This window comes from Malaclemys terrapin, chromosome 17, assembly GCF_027887155.1.
Source record: "Malaclemys terrapin pileata isolate rMalTer1 chromosome 17, rMalTer1.hap1, whole genome shotgun sequence".
Classification (NCBI taxonomy): domain Eukaryota; kingdom Metazoa; phylum Chordata; order Testudines; family Emydidae; genus Malaclemys; species Malaclemys terrapin.
Window position 1 is genome coordinate 8,628,761 of NC_071521.1, and position 23,413 is coordinate 8,652,173.

The 23,413-nt window shown below is 46.4% G+C and overlaps 1 protein-coding gene across 2 annotated transcripts in view; it reads left to right on the top strand.

Annotated features, from left to right (window-relative positions):
* Positions 1–6: 6 nt before the first annotated feature.
* Positions 7–23,413, top strand: part of VAV2 (vav guanine nucleotide exchange factor 2) — a 322,511-nt gene continuing 299,104 nt past the window's right edge. Inside the window, exon 1 of one of the 2 annotated variants that reach the window (XM_054007273.1) lies at positions 7–240. In XM_054007273.1, the coding sequence (XP_053863248.1) occupies positions 199–240 (42 nt within the window). In that variant the 5' untranslated portion in view covers positions 7–198. Of the gene's footprint in view, positions 241–9,381; positions 10,800–23,413 lie in introns of those variants that run through there. The other variant, XM_054007272.1, reaches the window with a different exon arrangement.

A 23,413-nucleotide genomic window follows, 5' to 3' on the forward strand; every position in this document is an offset into this window, starting at 1 on the left:
TTGAGAGGCAGCTGCTGGAGAGGCTAGATACTTCTGGCCTAGCTCTCGCCGGGAAGATTCCAGCAACAGACCTGGAGAATGGCCTGACTGGCTGATATTCAACACAGACCAGTGTGTGGGAGAGTTGTCGAGCCTACACCTCACCAGCTACCCTGAGGAGTCCCCAGGCCTTCACCTCGCCAGCTCCCTGAGGATCCAATGGTGATCGACCCCCACTCCGAGGACCTCACCTTGACCCAGGTACCTCCAGAGGGGGAGTTGGGAAGTAGCCCGGGAGCAGCCGACCCTAGTCTGGCCGCAACACAGGCCAGTCAGTGTGTTGTGCCCAGGAGCCCCACTGACAGAGCAGCGGGCCTTTGGCCGCAGCTAGGGCCCTGGGCTGGGACACAGTGGAGTGGGAGGGCCTGCATCCCCAATGCGTGGGTGGCAGTCTTCCTCTATCCCAGGCCGCTCAGAGCCTGAAGCCTGGGTGTGCTATTTACCTGGGCCTGAGCTGTGACTCTTTACTGCCCCGCCCTGACCCAGGATCTGGGCTAGTTACCTGTACGTGTTCAGCCCCTGCCAGACAGCTTGAGCCAAGACTCCTGCAGCCCGAATGTTTCCCCAAGGGGCCGTGCAAGGACTAAGGGAGCGTGTGGTTCCCCACTGCCCCAGAGAGGAACAACCCTGAGGAACCCTCTCTACATTGGGGCTTTAAGAAAAATATTGTCTCTTGCAGCTTTACCAGTTCTCCCATCTGTAGTGTGCAAATGCCACTCTAACCAGACAGCTGGACATTCCTGATTGCTGAAACAGCACAGCATGCATGGCATGCAACCAATGCAACCAAGGGCAGCAATACCATAGGTAATAACAATCGTCACATAAAAGCAGTGATTTTAGTCTCTGTCGATGGATCGTTGCTACAAATGCAATGCATCTCAGACTTGCAGACTCCTTTCTCTTCTCTTACGGGAAATAAGTTATGCACTAGCCTGATTAGATTGGCCGGGTACTTGAAGGTTGGCTGCCAGTCAGACTGACTGGATGATGGTGCATATGTGATCTCTGCCTTGAAGATTCATGGATTATGAGTCCAGAAGTGACCATTGTTATCATCTCCTCTGACCTCCTGATGCAGCATGGCCAACCCCAAGTGTTTGAAAATCAAGAGTCAGGTCCTCGAAAATCATGAGATTGCTATAAAAATCATGAGGTTTTAAAATAATAAATGTGAGGTTCTTATTTGCTGGTGAGGCCTTTAGGGTTCATGTTTTTAAGCTTTGTTTCACAACCACAAGAGCTGGAAATGTGCTGCTATTTAAAAATGAAAGTGGAGATTCAGGCAATCCAATTGATTGCAGAAGCAGGGGCTTTAAGGGAAACATGGCAAATTGTGAGATGAGCAATAAAATCACGAGAGTTGCAAGGAGGAGATGCAGTCTCTGTGTTGTAACAGGAGGATAAGTAGGGAAGTATAATGGGATTCCCAGTGCACAGAAAGAGGTTGACTGGGGTGAATTGGGTTTTATGATTCTTTATTTGTATTTTAGTAGCACCTTGAAACTCCAGCTGGGATCAGCGCTAGGTGCTGTACGTGCCCACCGTGAGAGACAATGCCTGACCCAGAGAGATTACAGTCTAAACAGACAAGGTGGACAAAGGGAATAATAGCTCCATTTTACATACAGGGAACTGAGGCAAAGACACAGTGATTTGCCTGAGGTCAGACAGGAAGTCTGTAGCTGAACCAGGAACTGAATCCAGTCAAGTGTTTTCAGAACAAGACTTTACTTCCTTTCTTAGTGGTTTCCTGTTTCATAGTGGATGGGAGCAAAGATGTTGTTTGGGGCTGAATGTGAAGACCATGGTGTAAGATGTGGTTGTCCCTTGACCACAGTGTGCAGTTGGGATGGGAAAACGTCTCTCTGACTATAAGATATTGGTGTCTCTGGCTGCTAATCACAGAATCATGGAAATGTAGGACTGGAAAGGACCTTGATAGGTCATTTAGTCCAGTCCCCAGAACTGAGGCAGGACTAAGTATTATCTAGACCATCCCTGACAGGAGTTTGTCTAGACTGTTCTTAAAAACTTCCACTTAGAGAGATTCCACAGATAATTTGCTCCAGTGCTTAACTACCCTTACAGTTAGGAAGTTTTTCCTAATGTATAACCTAAATCTCCCAGTTTAAACCCATTACATTCTTGTCCTGCCCTCAGTGCTTAGGGAGAACAATTTATCACCCTTCTCTTTATAACAACCTTTTACATACTTGGTGAGTGGGTGAACAGAAGGTTGAAGACTGGGCCCCATGTAATGGGTGTAGCTTATGGGCGTTTATAGCCAATATTGGAAACATATACAATGTACCATAGTTGGGTGTGAGAGGATGTTTAGTTATTGACTGAAGCTGTGTAAGGATAGGAGGTCAGAGTTAAGGTTATTTTTGGAATATTCAGTGTGAAATTTACACATGTACACTTATTTAAGAACCTGTATAAACTGTGAGTGTAACCAAATAGTTATCTACCCTCTCTTAATTGTTCATTTCCATATTTTTAAATGCTTAGATTTTTTTTAGCTGTTTTGTTTTTTGGCAAACATAGGAGGGAATTTCTCTTAAGGTTACCTATTTTTACCCTGCTGATAATGCTAAATTTAAACTCTCACACTTCATATCTCTTGTGGCTAAAATGCCATTGAACATTTTGCTAAATATCTGATGCATGAAATTTACACAAATTTATTATTATTATTTATTTCTATTACCATGGGATCTAGGGGCCCAAATCATGGACCAAGACCCCATTTTGCTAGCTACCATCCCCTTCACATGTGGCTTTCATTTACATATTTCAAAAAATATCATGTTATTTAGGGATACATTACTACTCTACACTTCCTGCCTGCATCCAGAAGTGTTGACCTGAGAAAGAAAGGAGAAGGAAAAGAATAAATGAACCTGCAGAAATGTTCCCATTCAAATATTCTGACAGTGCTTGTGAAGTCAGGTCTGTGCCTCCTACTAGCGTGGAAGAGAAAGCAGACTGGCTCACGCTCCAGCTTGTGGGAGTTTGAGAGCAAAAGGCAGAATCTTTAGTGGATCCAGATTTATTTTTTGGCATGGTCAAGGTATCTTGAGCTTCTCCAAAACTATTGGTGGCGTCCTCGTCGAGCCCACAGCAAAATAAAACCCCCAGTAACTGAAGTGATTAAGTTGCAAAGCTAACAAAAGGAAAAGACTTGAAAGCTGTAGGCCTCCAAAAGTCAACTGCTGTCTGTCTGTCTACTTGATCCTCCCCTTGTTCTGTTTGAATCCCTGCGTTGTCTGCCAACAAGTGCACTTTCCAAATAAATGTTTTTGAACAGCAATAGGTATTATACAGACAACCACCACTCCGATGCTAGCAAATGCCTGACTCCCATTCTCCAAAGGAAATTTTGATATCTTTCAATTTGTTACAGAGCGTCTATTTTTCTTTCCCTATAAATGACTTTTAGCCTCTCCATTCTCATGACTTGTTACACTATAATATTACAATACTATGCAACCCAGTCTACTCTACCCCTTAAAAATACTCAAAAACCAGTGGGAGAACACTTTAACCTGTCTGGTCATTCAGTGACAGACCTGCGGGTGGCTATATTACAACAGAAAAACTTCAAAAACAGACTCCAAGGAGAGACTGCAGAGCTAGAATTGATATGCAAACTAGACACAATCAACTCCGGTTTGAATAAGGACTGGGAATGGCTGAGCCATTACAAACATTGACTCTATCTCCCCTTGTAAGTACTCTCACACTTCTTATCACACTGTCTGTACTCGGCTAGCTTGATTATCACTTCAAAAGTTTTTTTTTTTTTTTTTCTCTTAATTAATTGGCTTCTCAGAGTTGGTAAGACAACTCCCACCTGTTTATGCTCTCTGTATGTGTGTATATATATCTCCTCATTATATGTTCCATTCTATATGCATCCGAAGAAGTGGGCTGTAGTCCACGAAAGCTTATGCTCTAATAAATTTGTTAGTCTCTAAGGTGCCACAAGTACTCCTGTTCTTCTTTCTACCCCTTAAGACCATGATGTGCTGTCCAGCTTCAGTTCATTTACTCTCTGATCATAAGGCAGAGCGCTGTGGATGAAAGGTAGGTATTAATGGGACTGTGTCCTTGAAAAAGGGTGATGGTGTTGGAAGGGAAGTGCCATCTATATACCCCAGTGACAGTTGCAGCATTAATAATTAGCCACTGGAACAATTTACCATGGGTTGTGGTGCATTGTCCATCACCAAGAATTTTTAAATCAAGATGAGATGCTTCTAAAAGCTCTGCTCTAGGAATTACTTGTAGAAGTTTTATGGCCCATGTTATACAGGAGGTTAGACTAGATGAGCACAATAGTTCCTTCAGGCCTTGGAATTTATAAGAACCTAGTCATGTGTGGCTCCTCCAGGGATAGGAGCAAGGGAGAGGGACAAGAGGCTAACAGTAGCTATTCTCGGAGATGGAGGTTGCTTGTGCAGGAAGATCAGACTCATTGCAGCAGTGGTGAAGCTGGGTCCAATTTTTGTCTGCACCTAGTGGGTATGCTGATGTGTGACAGCTTAGCAGAGCAGCACCCAGGAAGCTGAGAGAAGGGGCAGCCAGACCCTGCCATAGCTTCCCTCTTTCACGCAGCCTAGGTCCAGGACATCCTGGTGATAGAGAAATAGTGATAACTGGTGTGCAGCAGCTAGTCTCATAAGTTTTATATGTGACTCTCAACCATATTTTATAAAATAGCCAGTTATTCTAGTCAACAAAAACAATGAGAGTCAGGGAGTTAAGTAAATCTACTGCAGCAACTCAGTGGGCACCTACAGCTTCACAGCTGTTTGCATGCTGCATGTCATGGCCACTCTGAACATCACGGTAACAGCAAGTGCAGATCCTTTTGTTCCAAAAATGCTGGCCCCTAACATTTGAGACAAAAGAATCACCATTAGCTTTAGCAGTATAAAGGTTATGATAAATCAGTGCACTTCCCGTTCCATCCAGAAGATGGCAGTGTTAATACATCCATATTAGCTAGTTCACAAGCACTACCATCTAATCTATCTCTTTTAGGGTTTCTGCAGAGCCACTACCATCGTATCTAAATGCTTCCCTGTAAAGTATTGTAGTAAGGTCTGCAGTGGACTTCATGGGGTCTTCTAGCTATAGGAGGCTCTCACAGTTATCACTAGAAAGGCCTGATTAAGTTAGAGGACAGCTTTGTGCTCTAAGATCCAGGTTTAAAATATTCCCTGAAATCATTTGTTCAAACTGCAGCAGTGTCAGCTCTAATCTTTTATTGTTCCAAGGTGGAAGAGTTGAATTCCATGCACTTGTGTGGGTGTGTGTGATGAGATTTTGAAAATAACCCAGGTCGCCCCTGCACTGCTTGGCTAATAAGTCCTATTGCTGCTTTTAAAAAAAAAAAACCTACTGCTTTGCCCAGCCAAAATACTCCCTTCTTGCACTAGTGTACAGCATGCTGTGTATTGGCTGGCTGCTATCCTCCACCACAAAGGTGGCTGCAGATAAGTTGTATTATATATAGCTAAGGAAGCACCTTGGGATGAAAAGCCAAAATATTATTACAATTAATCTCTCCTTGAAGATAATAATCTCTATAGGCTTCGCTAGTGTGGATGGGAAGGGAACAACAGTCCACTGGAGGCAATACAAATCCCTCGGATAGAGACCAGCACCTACAAGATCTCTATCAAGCATTCTTAAAACTACAATACCCACCTGCTGAAGTGAAAAAACAGATTGACAGAGCCAAACGAGTACCCAGAAGTCACCTCCTACAAGACAGGCCCAACAAAGAAAATAACAGAACACCACTAGCTGTCACCTTCAGCCCCCAACTAAAACCTCTCCAGCGCATCATCAGAGATCTACAACCTATCCTGAAAGATGATCCTTTACTCTCACAGATCTTGGGAGACAGACCTGTCCTCGCTTACAGACAACCCCCCAACCTAAAGCAAATACTCACCAGCAACCACACATCACTGAACAAAACCACTAACCCAAGAACCTATCCTTGTAACAAACCCCGATGCCAACTCTGTCCACATATCTATTCAAGTGACATCATCATAGGACCTAATCACATCAGCCATACCATCAGGGGCTCGTTCACCTGCACATCTACCAATGTGATATATGCCATCATGTGCCAGCAATGCCCCTCTGCCATGTACATTGGCCAAACCGGACAGTCTCTACGCAAAAGAATTAATGGACACAAATCTGACATCAGGAATCAAAATACTCAAAAACCAGTGGGAGAACACTTTAACCTGTCTGGTCATTCAGTGACAGACCTGCAGGTGGCTATATTACAACAGAAAAACTTCAAAAACAGACTCCAACGAGAGACTGCAGAGCTAGAATTGATATGCAAACTAGACACAATCAACTCCGGTTTGAATAAGGACTGGGAATGGCTGAGCCATTACAAACATTGACTCTATCTCCCCTTGTAAGTACTCTCACACCTATTATCAAACTGTCTGTACTGGCCTAGCTTGATTATCACTTCAAAAGTTTTTTTTTTTTTTCTCTCTTAATTAATTGGCCTCTCAGAGTTGGTAAGACAACTCCCACCTGTTTATGCTCTCTGTATGTATATATATCTCCTCAATATATGTTCCATTCTATATGCATCCGAAGAAGTGGGCTGTAGTCCACGAAAGCTTATGCTCTAATAAATTTGTTAGTCTCTAAGGTGCCACAAGTACTCCTGTTCTTCTTTTTGCGGATACAGACTAACACGGCTGTTACTCTGAAACAATACAAATGTTAACATTCTGTCTCCAGTAGAGGGCAGCAGATAAGCATCTGTCTGTGAAACGCCTCCAGCAGTTGGCTCAGTAACAAATGTAATGCTAGCTATCACTCCCAACAATGCCACTAGGCAGAGGGGAAGAAGGAGATCTATCACAGAATTGAACCCACTATTGTATAATGTATAGAGGCTGCTTTTCAGCTTAGGTGCATGCAAACAGCACCTACCACAGGTGCATTTCTCCAGTGCTTTCCTTGAAATATTTTGTCTATTTTAAAACAGACATATAAAGTAGTCACAAAGTATATGGCGGGTGTGCGTTATTTTCTTTGGTTTGCCTTAAAGGAGTTTAGCTGTTATCAAAATACCTCTGCTAGCAGCCTTTTTTTATTGTTGCAGAGGCAGGTGAGAAACTAGCCTGGAGCTGCACCTTGTATGTAGATGCGAGCTTTGCAGATGCAGTGATTGCTCCTAAGTGTCCAGAAGCAAAGCACACATTTTATGAAGCAGTGAAAAGCCAAGATGTAGCTAGAGGCATTACATATATACTTGTAATACACTGAGCTGTAGTCCTCCACCTACAGAACCGTCTCATAAAGCAGTCTAGTACACACTGAGCCAGATGGATCCTAGGGTGTAACATGATTCTTGCCCAACTGGTGCTGTTAGAGCTCTAGCAGTGTGCCAGTGAAAACCATGACAAAGAACAAAAAAGAACCTGAAAGCTGCTCTAAGAAATCATGTTCCTGGGGAATTAGAAATTCCATACTGTAGTCTACACAGCACATATTTGCCCCATAGCAGCGTGAGGCTCTGAATATGAAATGTATATACAAACTAATTGATATGTTGCTCCCTCTCAGCCTTTAGTATATCTATATTCTGACAGGGTAGACCAGCTATCATACAGTCTGATGAATAACATACCAGGAGCAGCCAGGTAACCGGTGTCTTAGGCCATAAGAAATTTGCTTCCAGGAAATTAAATAATAGTTCAGCATTCTGTAGTGCTGTTCTTCTTCCCCTGTTGGATTATGCTGGAAGAAAAATTCCCTCTTCTGTATCTGCACTTGAATAAATTTGAGAGGTGATCGTTGCATTTCTCTGACAAGCGGATGAATAGTTCCTCTTCATTTCACTATCCATGCCAAAGCTTCCATTTTTCCTGTAGAAACCCTGGATGGCAAGTAAATGAGGGAGAAGCTCTCTGGGAAGGGGGAAAAAACAGAATAAAAAAGGTTTGTCTAAACTGTGGTTGTCTAACTGGGGATGGGAGAGTTGCAGAAGATTACAGGTGAAATTTTGAGGATGCCACCAAGGAGTTTAAGGCTGAGAGTTCAGTTTTATAATAAATAACTAGATCCTGGCTTTTAGAAGGGTTATTATGAACATTGTTCAAAAGTTAATGAACACTTTTTGTTTGGGTTAAACATTTCCCTGCAGTATTTACAACCCAAAGATAAGATTAAAAGGACTTCGCCTCCTGGTTCCATCACAGACCTCTGTTTGACCTTGGGGAAGCCACTTATGGCCAAATTTCCACAGCTCCCAGTGTGACATGTACGGTCAGATGCTCAAAACCAGTCAGCACTCCCGCTACTGAGCTCTTTTGAAAATCTGACCGCTTATTTTAGTCTCTAAATGAGAGCTGAGAACTTCTGACAATCTGCTCTCTCTCTGCTTCAGTTTCCCATCTGTAAAATGGGGATAACAACGCTGCCTTCTTTCTCTTGTCAAGTGTATCTGCACCATCTAGCCTAATCGTGCCCTGATCTTGGTTGATTCCTCTAGGTCAGTAGTTCTCAACCTGTTTACCATAGTGGGTTGCATATGTAGCTCTCTATGTGTTATGTGGGCCATAGCCACACACACTATATATATATATATATATATATATATATACTACCTGTATCGCCCTGAGGATGTCAAATGGGCTGCAGCTGTGTGCTGATTGGGCCACAAACAGCTTGGGGGTTGAGAACCACTGCTCTAGATACTACTGTGATACAAATGAATAATAAGTGAAACTGACTATAAACCAGAGCTGAAATTGACCAGCCTGTGTTTATTCTCCCAGGCCGAGAAAAAGGCAATAGAAATATACCGCTAAACGGAAACCATGAATGGCAAAAAGCAAAGGTGATGAGTGAATAATCTAGGCCTCAAACAGCAAGGTACTGATTTTAAATCCGTCCCAGGAGACGAGTCACAGGCAGGGATCTGCCATGGCTGGGAAGCGGTGTTGGGAGAGAAGGTGACCTGGGGTCTGTGACTTCACCGGGCAGTATCTCTTTAAATGTTTCCATGGAAACATTTAACGCCAAAAAATATAACTCATCCGCGCCAGGCCTGACCCTCTGTCTTACAAAATCAGTGTCAGCAGCTGGGAGTCTCCCAGCCGCTCCGGGCCTCCCTGCGCCCCGGCCACCCCAGCGCCCCATGGGGAGAGACTCCTCCAAGGCAGGTCCAGCCCCCCCCCCCCCCCCCGGGCAGCGTGGCTCTGGTCCTGCCAGGGGCGGTCTGGAGGGGGCCCAGCCCCGGCTGCCCCTTACCCCCGCGCTAGGTTCCTCCTGCGAGGGGAGGAAGTTGAGTTGGGCGAGGGGAGGGGAGCCGCCGCTGTTGGCGGCGCAGCGAGCTCCTCCTTCTCCCCAGCTCTGAGCTGCAGCCGGGCAGGAGAGCGGAGCGGGCAGGGGCCAGCTGCCACCCCCCACCCAGCCCCTGAAAGGGACCCCGAGGGGAGAAAGGGAAGCGGGAGCAGCCGCCGCACCTCGCCAAAGGGGGGAACATTGTATCTCCGCGGCGCGTCTGCTTCTTTGTCTGCTTCCCACCGCCCCCTGCCAGGGAGAGTTGCCGGATTGTAGCCCCCCCCCCCCGGAGCAGGGGGGGCCGCTTTTGTGGCTGGGACAGCGCTGCCCGCGGACCCCCGCCGCCCCTCCTCAGGGGGGAGGCGAGAGAGGGGACCCCCCTGCGCCCCCAGCCAGCTCGGAGGGAAAGGGGCGATCGAGAATGCGCTGCGCTTCGGGGCTTTCTCCGGAGAGAGGAGGCGGACGAGCGAGAGCAGCGAGGAGGGGCTGATTATTGTATTCTTATTTTGTGCCTTGCCCAGCGCCGGGACGCCGCAGAGGAGAGCCCCAGGGCTGTGTGCCTCCTCGCCCCGGGTGGCGGGTCTTTGTTTGTTTGCCACGTGAACCCACTTCTGGCCGGCCGGAGCCCCAGACAAAGCTCCATTGAGAAGAGGGCAGGGGAAGTCCAGCAACTCCAAGGGGAGGTTGGAGAGAGACAAGCGACCCTCCCCCGCGAGCAGGAGCCACCTGAGAGGAGGGGGCAGGCGGGGGTGGGGTTTAGCCCCCCCACGCGTGTCTCTCTCCTTTCCTGGCTGGAGCTGGGCGAGGGAGCCGAACCCAGTGCGTGGGGAGAGAGATGCTGCAAGGCGCCCCTGAGCTGGGATCTATGGAGCATTTTATAGGAAAGAAGTAAAGCTGCCAAAACCCCCGCCGGGGAGTGAGAAAAAAGGCGTCTTGGAAGTGTCGTGTCCCCCCCAACCCCCCCGCCCCGAAATGCTTCCCGCACTGGCTGCACATCAACATGGAAAGGCGCAATAGCACTTTACGGGCTTGCCAGGGGGAGCTTCTAAACTAGCCCAGGAGCCTCCAAATCCAAGAGGAGGAGCTGCTGGTGTGTGGCCTCAATGAACAGGAGAGGGGCCGGGAACCGGAGTTTTGGCCGCTGGCAACTCATCTAGGGCAACTTTTTTTTGTGTGTGTGGAAGGCTCCATTTCTCTGAACGACTATGGAGGAGTGGAGGCAGTGTGGCCGCTGGCTGATCGACTGTAAAGTTTTGCCCCTGAACCACAGGGTGGTCTGGCCCTCAGCTGTTGTGTTTGACCTGGCTCAGGCTTTGAGAGATGGAGTCTTGCTCTGCCAGCTGCTTCATAACCTGTCACCTGGATCGATTGATCTCAAGGACATCAATTTCCGGCCACAGATGTCACAGGTAAAACGAGACTGGGATGCAGACAGTAGGTGAAGTAAACCGTGTATATTAGACACCCAGAAAATACTCCACCTGGGGATGATTAGCATTCACACCCTTAATGGGGCATCATCAGCTTGAATCGAGTCAGTTTTTAAAAAACTGCATTAAAAGTAGCTTCAAGTCCTAGATCTGCCCTTGAGTCCGTCCCTACCTCTTGCTAACTGGTGTGGCTCTAGAATCACTGTTTTAAAAGTATCTGCTTGGCTAGAATTTTACAAAGCGATCATTTCTATAATTTGTAACTAGAAAAATGATAGCATAGCTTCCTCCCCCAGTTGGCAGCGCGATCTGATGCTGGGTCCCTACTCCTGTGCCAATGGGGATGGGATCCCTCCCTGGCTCAGGCATGTGTTAGCAGATTACATAGTAGGATTGGGGCCAGAGGGTGTCATAACCCTCTATGAGCCTTTTTAAGGCTCATCTGTTAAAGGGGCTCTGTCAAGTAGTTATAGATCAGATTCCCCAATCAGATCTGCATGGGTGTACCCAGCTTTCCCCCAGAGATGCCACTGGGCTTGTGCACAGGTGCAGTGGTCCTGCTGCACGGCAAGATTGGATCTTAAGGTTTTTGAACTTCAAAAAAAATGATCAGAACCAGAAATGTTTCCAAATTTTTTATTTTACTGAAAAGTGTTTTTGTTTGTTTTTTGTTTTAAAAACATTCCCTTTAGGTTTTTACAATCCAAGCATGTGTGGTATTTGCTCTAGAAGTGCATGGGAAACCAGAGAATGAAATTGACTAGAAATATAAATGAAGCTGGTTCTTCTGTCTTTGCTGTCCACACTGAGCTAACTGTGGACATAAACAAGTAGCCTATATGTAGATGAGTGGATATTAAACATGTGGCCTGTTCTAATAACCTCAGGTTTTATTGCTAACAAAGGCAAGGGAATGTTATTGGTAGCAAGGGTATCCGGGTGTAATATTTTTCCAAACATAAATTCAACTTGACAACTCTCAAAGATAAATAGCAGGTCATCTCGAGTCCGAGTCCTAAATGTATGTATGCACTTCAACCATCCTCTCTATCCTAGGACTGCCTTTGCTTTTGCCCCATGAGTGGGTTTTGCTATGTTTTCTAGTAATGTTTTCAGCTGTTGTGACTTCTTGCTTATAGTAACTTGTATGTTTTAAGGAAATACTGAAAAACTATGGATTGCACTGTACACTTGCTGCACCCAAAAAAGAGAGTGAGAACTCTTTTCTCCAACACTTTCAATCAAAATTCAAGGACTTGGTGTTTGAGTACAAACTTATTTCCAGTTCTGCAAAGATTTAAGCACGTGCTTAACTTTACACATTAGTAGTCCTGTTTATGCAGACGAATAGTCCCATTCAGTTAAAGCTGACGACCTATGTAAGTCTTTCCTCTGGTAGAGCCCAAGGCCCTGATCCTGCAAACTGCTGTGTGGGGAGAAACTTATAAGGAAGAATAAGACGGTGTAGGTCTGTGTTGGTAAATAGGACCCATCAGTTAAGCAAGTAAAGCCAAACATTGTGGTTTTCCCAAAATGTAACAACAAAGTGAAACTGCCCTTTTGGTGTTTGCGTTATAAACTGATGAAACTGCTTTTCCAAGAAGCTGATTTTGGTGTTTGATCTCTTAGCCATAGTTTATGTTTGGAGGAAACATCTAGTTGTGCAATGTAATGATCCGTGCATTCTTAGAACACCCTGAGGATGACACACTGTGCATTCTTTTCTTTTAAGGAAACATTACAGCCCTCCAAGTATACTTTCAGTTCCAGATCGACTGTGTATGGAATTCAGAGTTGGCCTAAAATGATTTACAGAGAGCTGAAATATAGTAGAGCTCTCCGTGTTTGTAAAGGAACTTATTGACACCCTAGTTCTTGCCTCTGTCTGCTTTGTGAGGCTAGGGCTATGGAGGAGTTAGTGACGGATTATAGAGCTGTTGAGAACCTACTACTCCTGATGAAATTACTGGAAGCTGTGTGAATTTAGGATTTCTGGAAATTCAAGTAAAACTACACACAGCTGAGTAAAATGGTCCTAGTTTTTAGTCTAGAAGTACCCTTCTTTTCTAGTTGTACTTGCAACGTACTCTTTAAAGCAAAAACATTTTAAGTTTTTAAATCTTTTAAAACTGATAAGATTAGAAAACCTAGATGTCCATCTTACACACAGGACTTGTAAACCATTTCCTCTTTCACTTAAGACCTGATCCAAAGCCCTTTCCACTCACATCGGTGGTTTTGGGGTTAGATGGGTACCTGCCAGCTTCTGCATGAAGGAACTAGTGATTTTTCCAAAGGCAGCTAGTGACTTCACAGAACACCTACAAATAGATCAAGGGTCATCTTGCTCTTCTTGCTGTGTTCTAGGGGGTCTGTGAGGCTGTCAGCTATTGGAGGTAACAGGACTTTGACAAAGGAAGGCTGTCCCTGTGGTTAGAGCACTAGCCTAGGAATCGGGAGACATGCTTAATTCCTTGCTCTGCCACAGACTTCCTCTGTGACGTGATATTGGGCAAGTCATTTAGCCTCAGTTCCTCATCTGTACAATGGGCATAATAGTGCTGCCCTGCCTCACAGGGGTGTTGTGGGGGTAACTATATTATAGACTATGGGACTCAGATACTATGGCCATGGGGCCATATAAGATTAAGTAAAGAAGGAACAGATCCTTCAAACGCTGCATTTGAAATACAGACGCGCACACAGGGCGTATTGGCCTGGTAAGGTCAGCAGTGTCTTTCTTTTTACAGAAGTTCTCCACTTCACCTTAAATGCTGGGGAGAGAGAAACTCATAGTAGACATGATGCAGGCAGGGTAATATTCTGCCCCTGGTTTCACCTGCTCATCTTCAGTGATGTAAATGGGGTTACACAGGTGTGGAAAAAGAGGCAGAATTTTGCCTGTGGTGAGAGTTCGTTTCAAAGACCAGCAGTGAAATTATGCCTTGGTGAAAAGGAAATGCTTTTTGATCCAGAGGATGCTGGTGTCTGTGACTTTCCCCTTCATGCTGATTAGCAGTGGAATTTATTTTACCTGCAGCCACTAGAAGTATCCCGGAGAACGCACTGGTCTGTCAGGTCCTATCCTGAAACCAGAAAAAACAGCCTTGTAAAAGGCAACAAGGACTTGCTTGTGTTCTGTGCTGATGAGAGGTTAGCTGAGGATGGCCTCATACCGATACTGTGCTGTACTTGTTGGGCAAAGGAACCATGCGTAGCAGAAAATCAGTTAGTCAGACCAGAGAAGCTTTGCTTCTTGATGCTGTGTGGATGGAGTTGGGGCCAGGGCAACCTATTAGGTGACCTAGGCGGTCGCCTAGGGCGCTAGCATTTGGGGGCTCTTCGGCCGCTCCAGTCGGCGGCGGCATTTAGGCGGAGGGAGCTGGGGCAGGGGGGCGCGGGGAGGGCCACCTGCAGCAAGTAAGGGGGGGGGGGCGGGGCGGCATGCAGGGAACTCCCCGCCCCAGCTCACCTCTGCTCCGCCTCCTCCCCGCTCTGCTTCTCTCCCTCCCAGGCTTGCAGCGCCAAACAGATGATTGGTGCCGCAAGCCTGGAGGTGGGAGAAGTGGAGCAGCGACAGCGTACTTGGGGAGGAGGCGGAGCAGAGGTGAGCTGGGGTGGGGAGCTGCCGCATGGCTCCCCAGGTGGGGGGGGGGAGCTGCCACGGGGGGGCTCCTCAGGGTGGAGGGGGGGTGGGGAGATGTCCCGGGGCTTGGGGAGGGGATGGAGCAGAGGTGAGCTGGGGTGGGGAGCTGCTGCACGGCTCCCTGGGCTGGGGGAGGGGCATGGGGGGGCGCCTCAGGGTGGAGGGGGGTGGGGAGATGCTGCAGGGCTCAGGGAGGGGATGGAGCAGAGGTGAGCTGGGGTGGGGAGCTGCCGCACGGCTCCCCGAGCGGGAGGGGAGCTGCCATGGGGGGGCGCCTCAGGGTGGAGGGGGGGTGGGAGCTGCCGCGGGGCAGGGGGTGGGGAGCTGCCGCAGGGCTCGGGGAGGTGGGAGGGTGTAAGGTGGAAGTTTCGCCTAGGGCGCGAAACATCCTTGCACCGGCCCTGGCCAGGGCATATTCATTCTGCCTCTGTACAAAGCCAGCTCTGCAAGCTGAGGTCTCAGGCTGGCTCATTCATGCTGCATCTCCGAGACTTTGGTTTGTTCCCTGATGCTGCTGGCCAGGGTAAGATTTGCCAGCACCCTAGTCAGCCCTCGCTTTCTAGCCATGGCCCCAATGGCCAGTGCTGTGTTCTGCACATCAGCGCAAGGCTGGCTTTGGTGATACCTGACTTCTGCGAATGAATCCTATTGCTGTGGGAGCAAGGTCCAAAGTGGTGGAAAGTAAGAAAATGGCTTTAATCCCCTTCCCCTCCCCCTCCCATCCTTATTGATCTGTCCATTACTGCTATTGGATTTATTGGCATTTGAGTTCTGGAGACGCAGCTGATGCAAGGGACATCCTTGTTTGCAAAGTGCAAGCAGCTGCAGCAGCCCTAGGGTTGAAAACCTTCAGTCTCCTGTGTGGAATTTTATAGCAAACCTCCTTCACCAACCCTCCCTTGACTCTCCTCCCAGATCCCTTGGAGCTCTCCACGGCCTCCCCGGTGGTAATCTTTGCTGCCACTGTAGCTAATTTCCAGGCCCCTGGTTAGAGCAGTAGTTGTACACTACAGCTGGCTCCCTTGTATCCGTTGCTCTTTTCTGAATTAAAACAAGGAGACGGGTTTTATTTTCCCCTTGAAAGATAACTGCTAGTTTTGAGTTTCGCATTTTTATTGCTGGTTAGATTTGCTTGTCATTTTGTTAAGTCTTTGACCCAAATACAAATTAAATAAGTGCCTCTGCCCTGTGATACAGCTTGGCAATTTTTCTCGGTTGTAATGTCGTTTGACTTCACATGAGTTTGATTGTGGCTCAATTAATTTCCCCTGACAGGGAAACCTTGACTTGTACTCGTGCTGTTGCAAAGGCTAGTCAGAGGTGAGCTACCAAATCAGGTCCTAATTACACAAGGAGCTCAGGGTGGGAAGACATCTGTGCCAGCACAAAGCCCTAGTTACGTCACTGCGGCTCTGGATCAGCTGTGTGGAGCTCCCTTGCCAGACGGGGAGCTAGGTTTGGGTTTGATCCAGACTTTTCCATGGAGTATCTTGCAAACACTCTGATCTAATTAAGCAGATTTGTAATAGAAATAGCTGCTTGTTCTGTTAGGATCTTGTGTAATATCCGATACATTCTCTATTGAAGGCTATAAGTTCTACCCTGGTCTAATAGATCTTTTCCATCTGTACTGTGAACTTTCAGGGATGGAGGGAATGTTTTTGGTGTCCTTCAAGAGGACAAGAACAAAAAACTAATCCACCTTGCCATTGCTTCTGTCTAGAAGTTGCTTTTCTTATTCCATAGTTTGCTAGTAATTGTAGTCAGGGCCGGACAGTGGTGATCTAGTGGCTTGGTCAGAGGGCTGAAAGTTGGAGAAACTTTGGCTTGAATCCCAATTCTTTCACTGACTTGCTGTTCAATCTTGGCAAGTCACTTCACCTCCTTGCACTTCACTTTCCTGTCTGTAAAATGGGACTAGTGACGCTTTTGTAAAACAACTTTGACCTATGGCTGGAAAGGGGTGTGTGTGTGTGTGTGTGTGTGTGCGCGCACACTCATAATGAAGATACTGTGTGTGTAAGTGAAATTAGCTGAACTACAGAAGCAGCTAATGTTCCTGATTTTGAAGAACATCCATTTGAATGGAAGAAGTTGGGAACTGTTGGCTGAGATTACATGCTACTACAGGGGTCGGCAACGTTTGGCACGCGGCTCGCCAGGGTAAGCTCCCTGGCGGGCCGGGCCAGTTTTGTTTACCTGGTGACGCGGCAGGTTCAGCTGATTTGCGGCCCCCACTGGCCACGGTTCGCCGTCCCGGGCCAATGGGGGCGGCGAGAAGCCGCGGCCAGCACATCGCTTGCCCGCACCGCTTCTCGCCCGCCCCCATTGGCCCGGGACGGTGAACCGCGGCCAGTGGGGGCCGCAATCGGCCGAACCTGCTGACGCGGCAGGTAAATAAAACTGGCTCGGCCCACCAGGGTGCTTATCCTGGCGAGCCGCGTGCCGAACGTTGCCGACCCCTGTGCTACTACATTGGTTGCTGTGCACTTGGTAAGGAAATAGTTACTGCTTGTATTCCCCTGCAGGTGGGAGAAGAGGTTCCAGGTACCTTGTCACCTAAGACTCGCCCACTCCAGTAATTGCATCAGCAGAACGAATGTTAGGTGCTTTGTTTATTAGCAGTCCAGCCTTTTTTTAGCAGCAGGCTACCACTTTGTGGGCTTTGATTAGGAAAAAAGAGGTTGTGAAAGCTACTATGACTTCAACCATGTTTCTGACCTCGACTGCAGATAGCTTCTAAGGGCTGGTCTACACTGGTGGGGGAAGGAGGGTTGATGTAAGATACGCAACTTCAGCTACGGGAATAGTGTAGCTGAAGTCGATGTATCTTATTTTGACTTTCCTCAGGTCCTCACGGCGCGGGATCGACAGCTGCCCGCCCTGGTGCAGTTCCGGAATTGACAGGAACGCGTTCAGGGATCGATATATCACGTGTAGACGAGATGCGATATATCGATCCGCGATAGATCGATTACTACCCGCCGATTCGGCGGGTAGTCTGGACGTACCCTTCTATGTGTTAGCTGCTCCTGGTTGACCCTAGCTCCTACTGGGACAGACAATGACCAACCTGTCTGTTCTTTCATTAGCAATAAGTGATGCAGCGGGCAGGCAGTTGTAGGAAAGATCTTTACGGATTGCGTTACATGCTAAGAGGTTTGTGTTTGAGAGCACTCTGGCCCACCTCAGACTCCTGAGCCATTGGTGTTGCACCAAACAAGATTCCTACTGTCACCTGTCCCTCTTTCCCCAGTTCCACTCAATCATACTACATATGTTAACTCAATATTGGTCATGACTTCTTGTCCTAGCCAAGAGGAGGCCTTTAGGGCTGGTGGTGGGGAATAATTGTTGATTGCTCTAGAAGGCATGTAGGGAGAGTCCGTAAGCTTCATGGGATGCAGGAAGAACAGCATTTCAGGGGAGTATACCATGAAACAGGCCTATCCCTTAATTTATCAATTGGTGTCAGTTCTACTCTCAAGGCAGAGGTAACAATAATAAATACTGGGGGAAGACCATGAATCCTGCCTCTGCAGCATTTTAATACCATTTGCTGCCAGCACGTTAACCCTTCTTCTTCCAACAATTTTTTGTTTTTAAAGCCATGTGGGGGAAAGCAGTTTTAAGAGACTTTCTGTCCAGAAAGTCACAATCACTTCATTTCCCCCCGACCCATGCCCTGGTTTTGAACAAGACCATTAAATCAAGTACAACTGAGCTTGATGTGACCTGCCCTGGAAGGCAAACCACACACCTGGCAAACTGGTGCCTAACAGCGGCGTATTATTGCCTAGGCCGGCAAATCTGCAGGGGCGGCAAATTTATAATAGCAGCATTTTTGTAATCGTGGCATCAGTGACGCCACGATTCTACCAATCATAGCACGTATTGAAACCACCAATGACGGCGCGAGGCCATTTTAGTAAACATACTTGCGAGAATCCTAAACTGTACCGGACCCCCGCTTGAACGCGGGGTTTTGGATCCATACGCGGTCCCACGCTATAAGCGAAATCACGCTATACAAACACGGTTCAAGCGAGGGTCCGCTGTACTTGTAATTTTAATTATAATAAAACGTGTAACTGTTCAATTATTTTAATGATATTTAGATTCATTTTAGTTCAAACAAATTTGTAAAAAAAACTAAAACAAGTTCATATGGGGCTGCGGGGGACAGCAATTATTTCAGGACTAGGGGCTGCAAAATCATTAATCCGTCACTGGTGGCTAGAGCTGGCATCTCTGTTCCATGGGAAATTTTAGCATTTTGAACTGAAATGTTGCAACTTCCTGTGTAGTGAAATGTTTTGTTTTGGCTCATTCCAAATGTTTTGTTTCAGCAAAATTAACTTTATCAAAATGCTGTCTCCCCTTCCACCCCCGCCCCCTCTTAATTATTGAAATGGACGTGTTCCCGCAGAATGTCTCAGTTTGGACAAATCAACATTTTCTGTTGGAAAACTTGTGACCAGCTCTACTGGTTACAAAACTGATTGGCAACAGAGATTCCTGCCTTTCGATAACTGTAATGTTTTCATCACTCCTATGGCTTGTCTAGACTACAGGGTCTTTTTTTCGGGGGGGGGGGGGGAGAGTGTGTGTGGGGGGGTTATAGCTATGATGGCAGTGCCCCCTAATGGAGATGCAGTATAAGCTTACAGGAGGAATTCTTCTGCCAGCATAGCTACACCCCTTCCCTGAGCACCATTCGCTAAACTGATAGAAGTGCTCTGCTGGTAGCATAGTGTGGTATAAAGGCCTGGAGATGTAGCCTGCCTCTTGTTCTGCTGTCCTTTCTCAGCCTTATGTTCCCTTTACTCCTGTGTTTCTTTCCCTGCCTGAATGCCACTTTTCAGGATTAGGTCAAACATGAACAATTCTTTGCGCCTTTCCCAAATGGGGGCCGTTTAAAAATACCTCGCCTGGGACAGGAACTCTGCTCAAAAGGACCTGTCCTAGCCATTTTAGGCCTCTCTCATCCTTGAGTGAATTTCCTGATCTGCAGGGTGAATTCTGTTAAACACTGAGTTCCTGTCAATAAAATCAGCCCCTTCTTGTAGCACAGAGGGAATTTTAAGTCTCCAGGACTGTAGTAGGTATTTTTGGTCTTATCTAGGAAATTATGGCAAGAAAAGCCAGCAAGAATATATTTGGAGTCTTGATCTGCTTTTGAGGTTTGATCGTTTTTGCCAGCCTTTCAGGGAAAGCCTATTTTGTCAGTGTTTTGTGTTAAACTTTTTCCCAAGTGCAATGATGAAACTTTGCTCAGCGTTCAAAGATCCTGCTTTCATGTACTTAAATATCTCCAGTGATCACATTGATGCCAACTAATTATAATCACAGGGCAATAAAGACATCTTTCTGTGGAAGTAAGTGCTCTGTGTCACTGATCATTATCACAATGCATGTTCCACACTAATGTACTGATTGCTTTAGCATATGTGTTTCCCTGCTGGGGTGTTATAGCTGCTAAGATGCTGAAGTCCATATACACACATACATAGGGGCTTGAGGGAGGTGATAGGTTTGTGCACATTGAGGGCCTGATCATCCAATCTGCTGGGTACCCAAAACCCCATGGTGCTGTAGGTTCTCAGTGTGTGTTTGACCATTAGGACCTTTACTTTTATTTTTGATGAACATCTGTTAACTTTTGCCATTGCATAAAAAATCGCCTGGATACTAGAGACTGTTAAATCATATGGTGTGTGTTAGATGTCAATAATGGTTGGCCCATAAAAGTTTATATCTTAGAACATGTCCAGATGTGCAAGTAATTAATTGTGGCCTGGGATGTGTAGTGGTTTGTTGCTCTTTAGTCCTGCTGAGGTCTAGTGAATGTAATCCGCATGATGAAACTATTGGCCATTTTTCTATTTATCTATTGATAGGAAGACCAATAGACACCTGACTTTCCCCAGCAGATCAGAATAACCCGCTGTGTCCAGTGAACCGTTGGAAAAACACACCGCTCCTCTTCTATCTGGAAGACAGAAGTAAAATAATGTGCTATCAAAGGCCTACTTATTGATGATCTAGGCATTCATTTGTTACGACAACTCAGAGCGAGCAGTTTAAAAAAAAAAATTCAGTACATTGAAGATCAAGGCATGTCGGCACAGTCAGCACTAGTAATTATTCACAAGGGTTTGGGACTTAAAGATGTTGCTTGAAAGCTTTATAGCTTCAGTGCTTGTAATGACTTTCACATGTCATGTTAGTTGTTTAATATAACTCTGCATTAGTACAGCCTCATTGGCTGAATAGTTAGGATAGGTAGATTACAGAGAAGGATGTTTTTTAAAATAACCTATTGGCTGGCAGGAATTCGATAGACATTGAATGGGAAAGGTGTTTGTATTGTATAGAACCTGGATGCCCCATAACACCAGATGCTACGCAGACATATGGTGTAGAAGCTGAGAGTTTGAAAGACCAGGTGCAACAGGTGTAGGATATCTGTAAACAGGGTTGTGGGGAAGGGGAACGTAAAGTAGCAGTTGCATGAGCATGTTGTGTCTTGGCTGGCGCTGTGTAAATTTCATAGGTGTAGTAGTAAACAGCTTGGTAGCAGTACTCTCCGCTTGCCACCTGCCTTGCCCTGGCCAGCTGAATAGTGGTGGATCAGTCTGTTTAAGAAGCGTATCTTTGACTCTGAGGGCTTGTCTATGCCGCAGCGGTGCAGTCGCGGTGCTTGGGGAGGATGCTACCTACGTGCATGGAAGAGCTTCTCTTGTCTGTGTAGATACTCCACCTCCCTGACCGGCAGCAACTATGGCGACCGTAGAAGCCCTTCTGTCGACCTAGCGCTATGTACACCGGGAGTTCAGTTGCTATGACTGCGTTTCTCAGGAGGTGGATTTTCCACACCCCTGAGCGATGTATTGAACTGTTACAAGCTGGCATTGTAGGCGAAGTCTCGGTGTTTGGGTGGAGAATTGGACCTCTTCACTGGTACAGAAACCAAAGTGGTGGTTTTTGTTTTTCATAGTCTTCTGATCCATCTAGAACCTCATGGTCTGTATAGTCATCTTTTTGTTACCTTCTGGCTTGCCCTTTCCTAGCTCTGCTGGTTTCCCTCACGCTCTGCTTCTTATGGGTCAGTTCTGCTCCGTAAAATAGTTTTATGTACCCATGTTTACTGCATCTCCGTGACTTCTAGTTCAGATGTGCTTGGTTTTACGTGGAAAAAGGTGTTTGTTTCTTCTTGCCAAGCCTGCAAGCTCCACCTTGAGCCCAAGAACTGAGCGGAGTTCTTTCCTTCTCCTGCATCGTATTATCACCTGGAATAAATAAGCTACATGTCAGCTGGTTCCCTGCCTCCATCACAAATGGCATACTCTGTGCCTGCAGTGAGGCTGCCCAGGTGGGACGCACTCACCCTGCAAGTGGAATGCAATAAAACAATTGTTGCCCGAGAAGGCGGAAGGAGTGCGCTGGATTCTGTTGGCTCTGTCAGCTCTAGGGCTAAGAAGAATAAAAAGTAGTGAAAATGGACTTGCTGATTTTAGTGACTCAAGAATGATTTAAATACCCACAGGAAACAGATCTCTTGTGTAAGAAGGTGCCTTTTTATTTTTATTTTTTAACCTGGTTGCTCTTCAGGGGGTAGGACTGTATTTTGAGGCCCTCTTCCAGCGCTTCATCCAGCTATAAAGAAGTTATCTTGTCTGCCCTCCCTGACCATTATGGTGAAATCCTCTTGCTCTGGATGGCCATCTAATATTTCTAAGGAGAGAAAGTAATGTTGTTTAACGGTGCCCGTCCAATAACACTTGTGATACTTAACTTTTACTAGCGAGTTAGAGGCGGTGAGAAGTTAATCAGAATTTGATGCTTACTCTATTGCTAGCCTAGTGTCTACGTGCAGTGGAGTTAGTGAGTTATACGGCTAGGACAAAGATAACGTGCATGTGTATACGTCCCATTCCTGACCGCTGCTCAGTGGCAAGTCGAGCTTGCGGTGAAGGAGCTTAGTGCTGGAGTTTAACATCAGATCAAGGCAGCAGGTACCAGATTATACAAAATGATCCATGGAATTTTATGGATGCTAGGATCAGTATTTCTTGACAGTGCTGCACCGCTTCACCTTGGTTCCTTCATTGGTTCTTGAGGGCTCTGAGGAGGGACCAATTTCTGCTCTGTTACGTTGGTGTAAACCCAATCCGGTGACTACACCCAAGTCAGGAGAATTACTCCAGATTTACATGTATGTAACCAAGGACATGTTCTTGGGCCACAGTTCATACCCTTTTTTGCCTGCCCCTTAAATCCCCCCGAAAACAAAAGCCTCTTACATCCGTGCTTCTGTTTAGGCTTCAGGCTTTTCCCTTGTCCCTTTAATTTCCCACCCAAGCCTCCACCTAAATAAGCTCTCAAATATGCTAATCCCACACATGCCTGATTTCTTCTCCCCTGCAGGCTTCTTCTTACGTGAGAACCCAGCATGCAGTGCGGTTCTCAGCCATCTCTGGTGAAGCAGTGCCCGAGGCAGACCCCGTGCTCTTCAGAGTAGGGTTGGAACTTTCATGGTGACTCTAGGTGGGACCTGTTGCAAATGACTGGGTGTAGGTCCCTTTTTCAGAAACAAAACTCCTTTTATTAGTTGTTGGTGGGCTGCAAGACACTTAAATAAGAAGGGCTAGGTCAAACTGCACTGAAGACTGGTGGAGGCAGATAAGTAAAAACAAGAGCATACCAGAAACATGGCAAGGTATTTTATAGGCTCTGTGTTAAGGCTGGGTTCAGTTTTCACTTGGAACAGGGATTTAACTCTTGGATTTGTATGAAGAATACAGTACATCTCCCCCGAACTTTTTAAATAACAGAATTAAACCTTTATTCATAGGTTTTCTGGAGACTTTCAACTAAATCTCTTACTTAGGTGGGGTTAAAATGATTTAAAACAAAAAGGGGACCTTTGTGACCTTTTCTCCTA